General features: G+C 39.9%; 2 protein-coding genes across 2 annotated transcripts; both read left to right on the forward strand.

Annotated features, from left to right (window-relative positions):
• Positions 1 to 320: 320 nt before the first annotated feature.
• LOC105964878 (G-type lectin S-receptor-like serine/threonine-protein kinase At5g35370) lies at positions 321 to 3,252 on the forward strand. The gene has a single exon (XM_012989389.2). It carries the CDS (start codon positions 538 to 540, stop codon positions 3,157 to 3,159), a length of 2,622 nt encoding a protein of 873 aa, XP_012844843.2. The 5' UTR covers positions 321 to 537; the 3' UTR covers positions 3,160 to 3,252.
• A 492-nt stretch (positions 3,253 to 3,744) lies between these two features.
• Positions 3,745 to 8,910, forward strand: LOC105959865 (putative glucan 1,3-alpha-glucosidase). The gene is made up of 6 exons (XM_012984026.2): positions 3,745 to 5,530; positions 5,752 to 6,025; positions 6,278 to 6,413; positions 7,034 to 7,244; positions 7,356 to 7,562; positions 8,421 to 8,910. The coding sequence occupies exons 1-6, from the start codon at positions 3,971 to 3,973 to the stop codon at positions 8,793 to 8,795; spliced, it is 2,763 nt and encodes a 920-aa protein (XP_012839480.2). The 5' UTR covers positions 3,745 to 3,970; the 3' UTR covers positions 8,796 to 8,910.
• The last annotated feature ends 1,251 nt before the right edge of the window (positions 8,911 to 10,161 follow it).

Genomic DNA, 10,161 nt, shown 5'->3' on the forward strand with positions numbered 1-10,161 from the left:
CGTTTAGTGAATTTTGTTTTGTTTTTTTTTTAAGAAAATATAGTTTTTTCAGTAGTTCTTTTTTTTTTTTCCGCATTTCGTACGCTCGAAATTATGTTGGCAGTGGAAAAAAAGAATACTTTAATTTTTTAATTGCATCCCAGAAAAAAAAAAAACCAATAAAAATTAAATTTCCTTCGTTAAGTTTTAAATATTAAATTTAGGGTGCATTGTGAGAATTTATTGTGTTTCGAGGGTGAAAAATGCTATTAATTTGTTTCAAAGGTGAAATATTTCGAGGGTGCCAAGTGCAATTAAGCCGTGTGAGAAAGACATTTGTCTCTGACTTCCGAGTTTTGACCACTACGATACGACGCTGTTAAAATCAACGCCGCGTCGACCAAGGAAGAACACCGCCCCCGGCCCACCACCGCTCGCCCCCACACATTTACTTACTCCTCACTGGTCAAGCCAAATTGCAGATATGAAAGTTGAAATTTCAAACTTCAATCCAATTTTCCACAAAATTCAGTTCCCATTTTCCTCCGCCGCGTCGGAATGGGAGCTTCATCCGCCGCCGCCGCCGCCGCCGCCGCCGCCACCGCCTTCTTCTTATTCTATGCAGTAGTAATCGTTCCCAAGCCTACCAATTCCAGCTCGATTCTCACCTCTTCCATAAACCCTAATTTCACAGCTTCTTACCTCCAATTCATCGACTACGCAGGCGGGTTTTTATCTTCTCCGAACAACTCCTTCCAGGCCCGAATATATAGCACAAATCCCCATCCGATCTCCTGCTACTTCGTAGTTATTCACGTGATCTCCGGCACCATTGTTTGGTCCGCCAATCGCAACACCCCGATCTCAACATCCGCCGAACTCCATTTTTCGAGCGATGGTCTCACTCTGTACAACGATACAGGCCACCCTATTTGGTCAACGCCGCCTCACAATCTTTCTTCCGTATCTTCCATGAAGCTCCTGGATTCCGGAAATTTAGTATTGCTCGACACCACGAACAATGCCGTGTGGGAAAGTTTCGATTCTCCGACGGACTTAATCGTCGCAGGGCAGAAACTGCGCCTCGGGGAATCGCTGGTGTCTTCCGTGAGCGATGCAGATTTATCCGAAGGCAGCTATCGCTTGGTTCTCGGAGATAGTGATGCGATGCTGCAATGGGGCGGGGTCGATTACTGGAAGATGTCGATGGAGTTAACGGCTTTCAAGAACAGCAATGCTGCAGTCGAGTATATGGTGATGAACTCCACGGGTGTGTATTTGATCGGAGATGATAATAATAATAATAATGGTGGTGTGATTGTGATTCAGATGATCTTCAGCAAGTTTAACGAATCTTCTTCGGGTTTTTGTATGGTGAAGTTGGATCCGAAAGGGGTTTTTCGTGTTGTAAAGATCAACAAGATCGATGGATCGGTTCCAGAATTCGCGGGCCCTGCTGATAGCTGTCGGATTCCATCTATATGTAAGAGATTCGGTGTTTGTACCGATGGTGGTTCTTGTCAATGTCCACCTGGATTTCACTTAGGTCTAAATGTGAGTAATGGCGATTGTGTCCCTTCAAATGGTTCTTTGTCTTTGCCGATTCCATGTAACGGCTCATCATCGAACGGTACCGTTATAAAGTATTTGAATCTAAGGGAGGATTTGGATTATTTCTCCAATGATTTCACGGATCCCGTGATCAATAATGTCAGTCTTTCTTTCTGTCAGGATCTTTGTTCTAGGAACTGTTCTTGCTCGGCCGTTTTCTACGGTCAGAGATTTGGGTCGTGCTATGTGATCGCGGACTATTTGGGTTCGTTTCGGATTAAGTCGTATGATGCAAATCGTATGGGATATGTTAAAGCCGTTGAGGTAGGGAATATTCAAAGTGGTGATTCTTCAGACAAGAAGAAATCCGATTTCCCGATTCTTTTAGTCGTTTTGCTGCCATCGTTAGGTGCTATAGTCATTGCTCTCGTTGCAGCTCTATTGTGGTGGTGGTGGTGTCGAAGGCAAAGTGCAAGAGATGAAGATATGGATTATCTCGTCTCGGTACCTGGTTTGCCGGTTCGGTTTGATTACAAAGAACTTGCAGTAGCAACCGAGAATTTCAAAACTCAGATTGGGTCGGGCGGATTCGGAACTGTATACAAAGGGACTCTGCTCGATGGAACCGATATTGCAGTGAAAGAGATCACTTGCTTGGGGTTACAAGGCAGAAGGGAGTTCCTAACCGAGATTGCAGTCATCGGCAAGATTCACCACGTCAATTTGGTCCGACTAAAGGGCTTCTGTGTGCACCGAGGCCAGAGATTCTTGGTCATCGAGTACATGAACCGAGGGTCGTTGGATCGCTCTCTTTTCGACGGTGGTGGTGGTGGATCAGTTTTGGAATGGAAGGAGAGATGCGATATTGCGCTCGGGGCGGCGAGAGGGCTAGCTTACCTTCACATCGGATGCGATCACAAGATCGTCCACTGCGACGTCAAGCCTGAGAACATCCTCCTCCACGGCGGCAACACGGCGGCGGTGAAGATCTCCGATTTCGGGCTGTCGAAGCTCCTTACCCCCGAGCAGTCGGGGTGGTTCACCACCATGCGTGGGACCCGTGGTTATCTCGCGCCGGAGTGGCTGACGAATTCGGCTGTTTCGGAGAAAACGGACGTGTATAGCTACGGAATGATGCTTCTTGAAATCATAAGCGGGAAGAAAAACTACTCGGTGCAAATGGAGGGCCACGATCGATTGGGGGATGGTGCGGACGATGAGAAGCGTTGGATATACTTCCCTCTGTTTGTGTTGGAGATGCACGAGCAAGGGCGGTACTTGGAGGTGGTGGACCCGAGATTGGAGGGTGAGGTAGGGGTGGAGGAAGTGGAGAAGATGGTGAGGGTGGCGTTGTGCTGCGTGCAAGGGGAGCCGAGTTTGAGGCCTACGATGTCGAATGTTGTGGGGATGCTGGAAGGTTGCGTCACTTTGGGGGAACCGAGGATCGAGTCTCTCGATTTTTTGAGGTTTTATGGCCCGGGAAAGGGGGGCGGGGAGGAGAATGACAAGGGGGCCATCTTGTGCAGACAACGACCTAGGACTAGTTCTTCTTCTTGTACCAATACCTCGTACGACTCTTCCTCTTCGCATGTCATCATCTCAACAAGTCTCTCTTGTCCAACACAATAGTGTATGAAATAGATAATAGCATTTTTCACTGTCAAAACACAACAAATCATTCATAATGCACTATAAATTCAATAATAAAGGAAGTTCCATTTTGTCGGGGAATACAAAATAAAAAATTAAATTGTTATTTTCTTTAACCTTCAACTTAATTTCGAGCGCACATAAAAGAAAAATCACACTAGATTACTGAAAAAATGCTACATTAGGTAACTCATGGGTCTTTTATTGTAACTGATGAAAATATTAGGTAAAAATATCTTAAAGAAAAGTATGATTTTCATATAACTTGATAACGAAATAGCTGAATGAATTTTTTTTCGTAAAATATTTTTTTTGTGATAAAAGATATAATTTTTAAATATGTTGATGAGATGTATTTTTATTTTTGCAGTTTTAATTTTCAGTTTCAAAATAACCGTTGAATAAAAAAAATAATAATTTGACATTTGTGGAATACATTATGCATGATTTATTGTGTTTCGATTTCCAAGGTGCAAACTGTTATTAATTTGTTTCGAGGGTGCAAAATGCCAAAATAGTATATTTCAAGGGGGCAAAGTGGGATTAAGCCAAAATACAATTGTTATACCCAAGAAAATGAGATTTGAATGAAAACGAAGGACTTGAATATGAAATAAACATAATTCTCCGCAGTCTGTTCTCAGTTCTCTCACCACTCTCATATTTTTTTTCTCACTCTCCACTTCCCTAGGAAATCTGCATACAAGTTCTTGAACCCATTAACCATTTCCGCCGATTCCATGATTTTCCGACACAGTAACCACTAATTCAAGAAAAATCCTTACTCGACATGGGAAAACTTCCGTGCGCACTTCTCTTCTTCCTCCTCTTCACAAACTCCGCATTCTCTTGGAAAAAGGAGGAGTTCCGGAACTGCGATCAGACCCCATTCTGCAAACGCGCCCGATCCCGACAACCCGGCGCGTGCTCGTTAACCGCCACCGACATCTCCATCTCCGGCGGCGATCTCGTCGCTAAACTCGTCGCCAAAGAAACCAATCAAGAAACCCCCACGAAGCCACTTGTTCTCAAGATATCCGCCTACCAAGATGGGGTAATGAGGCTCAAGATCGATGAGGACCAAGATTTAAACCCTAGGAAGAAACGATTTGAGGTCCCCGATGTAATTGTACCAGAATTCTCCGACAAGAAGCTATGGCTACAGAGCTTGAAAGAAGAAGAAGAAGAAAATTCAGGTTTAATTTCGGTCGTACATTTATCAGATGGGTACGAGGGTGTAATTAGGCACGACCCTTTTGAGGTTTTTGTGAGGGAGAGGGGTAAAAATGGGAAAAAGGTGCTGTCTTTAAACTCGAACGGCTTGTTCGATTTCGAACAGATTAAGGATAAGAAAGATGAAAACGAGGATTGGGAAGAAAAATTCCGAACACATACGGACTCTAGGCCGTATGGGCCGCAGAGCATCAGCTTCGATGTGTCGTTTTACGGAGCTGATTTCGTGTATGGCATTCCCGAACATGCCACTAGTTTAGCTCTAAAGCCGACTAGTGGGTCCGGAGTGGAAGCTTCCGAGCCCTATAGGCTTTTCAATCTCGATGTGTTCGAGTACATTCACGATTCGCCTTTCGGTTTATACGGATCGATCCCGTTCATGATTTCGCATGGGAAATCGCGCGGAAGTTCCGGCTTCTTCTGGCTCAATGCCGCTGAAATGCAGATAGACGTCTTCGACCCTAATAATTCGAACGAATTCTTGAAGTTGCCTTCCGATCAGAAGAGGATCGATACATTGTGGATGAGCGAAGCTGGTGTGGTGGATGCTTTCTTTTTCGTGGGTCCCGCTCCGAAGGATGTTGTAAGACAGTACGCGAGTGTGACGGGCCCCACCGCTTTGCCGCAGCTGTTTTCCATTGCTTACCATCAGTGTAGGTGGAATTATAGAGACGAGGAGGATGTGTATAACGTCGACTCGAAATTCGACGAGCATGATATTCCGTACGATGTTTTGTGGCTAGATATCGAGCATACGGATGGGAAGAAGTATTTCACGTGGGATAAGATGCTGTTTCCGAACCCTGAAGAGATGCAGAATAAGTTGGCTGCGAAGGGGAGGCGCATGGTAACTATTGTGGACCCTCATATTAAACGGGACGACTCGTATTTTATCCACGAGGAGGCTTCGAAGAAGGGCTATTATGTGAAGGATAAGACCGGGAATGATTTCGACGGGTGGTGTTGGCCGGGTTCTTCGTCGTATTTGGATATGGTGGATCCGAAGATTAGGTCTTGGTGGGGTGAGAAATTCTCGTGCAAGAATTACGTGGGGTCCACTCCGTCTTTGTATATCTGGAACGACATGAACGAACCTTCCGTGTTCAACGGGCCCGAGGTAAAAAAAAACCCTTTTCGAGTGCGATTCTAGTCTTGTTTATTGTTGCTTGCGAATTTTGTTCGTTTGGATGATACCTTGCCCTGTTTTTTTTTCTGATGGATTTTGACGGAAAATTTGTAGTGAAAAAACGGGACTTCGAAAAATTTGCAGGACAATGAACAAAGTTTACAAGATGATCATTTAATTTCTGACGAGGGTCTTTTTTCTTTCTTGATTAGGTTACGATGCCAAGAGATGCGTTGCACTACGGAGATGTAGAGCACAGAGAGTTGCATAACGCGTACGGTTACTATTTCCACATGGCTACAGCCGAGGGGCTTGCTAAACGAGGGAAAGGGCAAGATCGTCCTTTTGTTTTGTCGAGAGCATTTTTCCCCGGAAGTCAAAGATACGGAGCCGTTTGGACGGGAGACAACACTGCCGAATGGGAACACTTGCGTGTGTCCGTTCCAATGATTCTCACACTTGGTCTTACGGGAATGTCTTTTTCTGGTCAGTCAATTTCTTTCTTGACAATACTTTATACGAGCTTATTGCATTTAGTACCCCTTGTGTCATATCGAATTGCTAAAAAGTCCTCGCGTTATTAATATTAGCAAAAAGAACCCTTTAAAATGGTGAGGTTGTAGGGGGTAGTTTGCTAACAAAGATTGCATTTTTTGAGTTAATTTATGCTATTTTATTTAAAAAAGATACAAACTTTTTTTACGTATTTTTTCGGTACTAATTTATGTACTTACATAGGTGCTGATGTTGGGGGGTTTTTCGGAAATCCCGATAAGGAGTTGTTGATTCGATGGTATCAGTTGGGTGCTTTTTATCCCTTCTTTAGAGGTCATGCTCACCACGACACCAAAAGACGCGAGCCTTGGTTATTCGGGTATGCTTCCTCTTTCCATTTATATATATATATATATATATATATATATATATATATATATATATATATATATATATATATATATATATATATATATATATATATATATATATATATATTTAATAATTAATGATTTTACTATGATTAGTGTTTTATCTAGGTTATAATTATCGGAGGTTTCTCTTATAATCGATCGAGAGTTGAAAGAAATTTCGAGATGATATGTTCATCTTACACATTTTATTCCATGTTTCGATGGATAGTTTACTTTTATCCTCTTCCTTTCGGATATTATTGACGAGCTCTAAGTATACCATTAAAGTGTTAGTTTTATCCAATTTCAAATTTCAATGCAGTCAAAACACACGTAAAAGACCACTTCATCTCTCGTTTCAATTGAACATGCTTACTTATCGTATATGTAATAAACTCTTTTTTTTTTGGAATAATTTTTGCTATCGTTTATTGGCGATGAAATCTTATGGTTTAAGCAGACAATGTTCTAATCTCAATGAAATTTTCCACACCCTTTTTGAATTCCTGTTCTCGTTTTTCGAGTGTTCGAAAATATTTTCTCTCTCTCTCTCTCTTGTTTTTCTCATGTGTGATATTGCTTACAGAGAACGAAATACGGAGCTCATGAGGGAAGCAATACATGTACGGTACATGTTACTCCCGTATTTCTACACATTATTCAGAGAGGCAAATTCCAGTGGGACCCCCGTTGCACGCCCCCTCTGGATGGAATTTCCGTCCGACGAGAAGACATTTAGCAACGACGAGGCGTTTATGGTCGGAAACAGTCTTTTGGTACAAGGAATATACACCCAGGTCTCTCGTTTTTCCCCTTTCGTAATAATAAACTTCAACAAATTTCGAATCATTTTTTGGTATATTAGCTCTTTAAGTTAATTGATTATTTAAAAAAAAATTTTGCAACAGGGAGCTAAACACGCGGAGGTGTATCTACCTGGGGATCAGCCTTGGTACGACTTTAAAAACGGGAATTCTTACAAGGGTGGAGAAACGTATAAGCTCGATGTTTTAGAAGACAGTGTGCCTTCTTTCATACGGGGTGGTACTATTTTACCTAGAAAGGACAGATTTCGACGTAGCTCTACTCAAATGGCAAATGATCCTTACACTCTGGTATCTCTCTCTCTCTCTCTCTCTCTCTCTCTCTCTCTCTCTCTCTCTCTCTCTCTATATATATATATATATATATATATATATATATATATATATATATATATATATATATATATATATATATATATATATATATATATATATATATATATATGTATATGTATATATATAAATATATGTATATGTATATGTATATGTATGTGTGTATGTGGTTTATAAATACACTCGGAAACTCCCATGTGTGGGCCCACACACAAACGTTCCAGTTCAAATTCTGTCAAAAATTATGCAGTTTGAAGACTTGGTGTGAATAGGGGTGGAAATTCGAGCGGAAATTTTCCGAACTCCGCCGATTTTGATCCGAAAGTTTCCGATTTTGAAACAATAATTTTCATTCTGAAATTTCTGATTTCTGATTTTTTTGCAACGGAATTAGAATACATATTAGATTCCGGTTTCCTATCCGATTTTAATTTCCATAAACATTTCCAAAAATTACACTTATAATATCAATATTAATATGTATTTCGTATTAAAGGTTACCAAAAATTTGGAATTTCACATTTCTGATCCTTAAAATTTCCGATTTTGGAACAAAAAATTTCATTCCAGTTCGTAAAATTCCCGATTTCCAGTTTTTCTGATTTTTTTTTTGAAACGAAATTATAATTAGTTTTCCACTTCCGATAAAATTGTCCATCCAATTTCCACCCGAAAGCGTGAAGGACTATAACTTAATATCTTTACATTTTCCGAATAATTCTCACAGTAGTGCAATTTTTTAAGTTCATCATTTTTTACTTCGCGTACGATTATAAAATACTATCGATACTCAATGGACATTTTCGCCCTTGCCAGGTTATAGCTCTAAATCAATCCATGTCAGCAGAAGGAGAGCTATACATAGACGACGGTAAAAGCTTCGAATTCCAGAAAGGCGCGTACATACACCGCCGTTTCACATTCTCAAATGGAAAGCTCACTTCTTCGAATATGAGGCCCGACGATACGACAGCTGGCGACCGCAAATTTGAAACGGAGTCCACCGTGGAGAGAATAATACTGTTGGGCTTATCCAATCCACCCAAAAACGCCGTTATTGAACCAGCCAATCAGAAGGTAGAGATCGAGATGGGCCCACTCCTGCTTCGGGGAGGAAGAGGCCCGTCGGTCCCGACTATTCGCAAGCCTGATGTAAGGATTGGTGATGACTGGACCATTAAACTTTTGTGAGAATCTTCTTGAAGGAAGGAATATTCCTTTTTTCTAGAATTATTTAACTCTAGAGTAATTTTATCACTCTGGACTGCAATTTTTAATACAGAAGAATATTTTGGACCTTTTTTTTTTTGGTTACTTTGTAGTATTTATTATAGGTTAAATTCTTCAGTTGGGTTGCAGCTCTTGGTGTTGACAATTCTTTTCTTAGCTGGTAAAAAAGAATAAATATAAATAAATAAAGAAAGAAGTAAATAAAATAAGGGGCGATTTGTTAAACATCTCTGAACACTAATACCCTTTTAAATTAGGACAGTCGTATTTTTGCATTTTACTAAAAGTTTGTCTGTGGGCAGCTTAGTTAGAGAACTTAGACAGAAAATAGTTATTTTATACTGAAAGAACATTATTATCCTTCAACTTATCGGTTTTTAAAACCACATCCATTCCAAATAATGAAATTTCTTCTACTATTTTGCCTTCCCCTACTAATCCAATGCCGCCGACCGCCTAATTTCCATAACAGTATCATTGGAAAAACGTTATTTTCATTCTAACTAAACTGTCCATTTCCAGTGTAAATTGTCTATAATCAGTTTAAACTCTTCAACTAAATTGTCTATTTTTAACTTAAGTTGTCGAACTAAGCTGTCCGAAGGGACTTCTAACGAATTCAAAATATCGGACATACTGTTAGTTATACAAGATATTTTTGAGGGACTTTTAGCCAATTTTCCAATAAAATGAGAACTTTTTTTAGCTTATGAATTGCTCTTTCAGTGTATACTATTTTCTGCAGTGCACAGGGTATAGTTTCATTGGATGATTGAATAGAAAATGACAGGTTATGTTGTAATATTTTGTAATTTGCTCAATCATTATATGGTTGTCTCTCTTTTTTATTTGTTTAAAGGAATATTGAAATAATTAGAATAGGAATATACTTTGAAGAATTCTAAGCAAACGCACGTGTTTGATGGATATAGAATTCACTTGGAAATAAACAATACTACCAACATTTCATATAAAATGTTTTTTTCTCCTCCTTCATATTAATTGTTATTTTAGAATTTCAATGAATAACATTTTGTTTGTCAACTTTACCCCATCATTATAATTAAAAAAGTGACTTACTATTCACTAGTGCATTTTTTTCAGGTTACAGTGCGAAATAATTTATTTGTCAAGAAATACTTTAACCTTATTCCAAATCCTCTCAACCTCCAAATATAGTGAATTTTGTAGATCGTGATTTATTTTCGCTACAATCAGTTAGAACACAACAATTATCAAGATGGCCAACACCGATCTCATTAATGAGGTAAAAACATACGTTTTTGTTTCATAATTGTCGATTTTTAGTCATTTCGTGTAAGATATC

Source organism: Erythranthe guttata, chromosome 12 (genome assembly GCF_056151865.1).
Source record: "Erythranthe guttata isolate IM_541 chromosome 12, IM_541, whole genome shotgun sequence".
NCBI lineage: Eukaryota > Viridiplantae > Streptophyta > Magnoliopsida > Lamiales > Phrymaceae > Erythranthe > Erythranthe guttata.

Excerpts from the sequence above, each read along its gene's own strand:
- LOC105964878 (XM_012989389.2), top strand. The coding sequence starts at position 538 with ATGGGAGCTTCATCCGCCGCCGCCGCCGCCGCCGCCGCCGCCACCGCC.
- LOC105959865 (XM_012984026.2), top strand. The coding sequence starts at position 3,971 with ATGGGAAAACTTCCGTGCGCACTTCTCTTCTTCCTCCTCTTCACAAAC. Across the intron at positions 6,026-6,277 it reads TACGGGAATGTCTTTTTCTG|GTGCTGATGTTGGGGGGTTT; the intron begins GTCAGTCAATTT and ends GTACTTACATAG. Across the intron at positions 6,414-7,033 it reads CGCGAGCCTTGGTTATTCGG|AGAACGAAATACGGAGCTCA; the intron begins GTATGCTTCCTC and ends TATTGCTTACAG.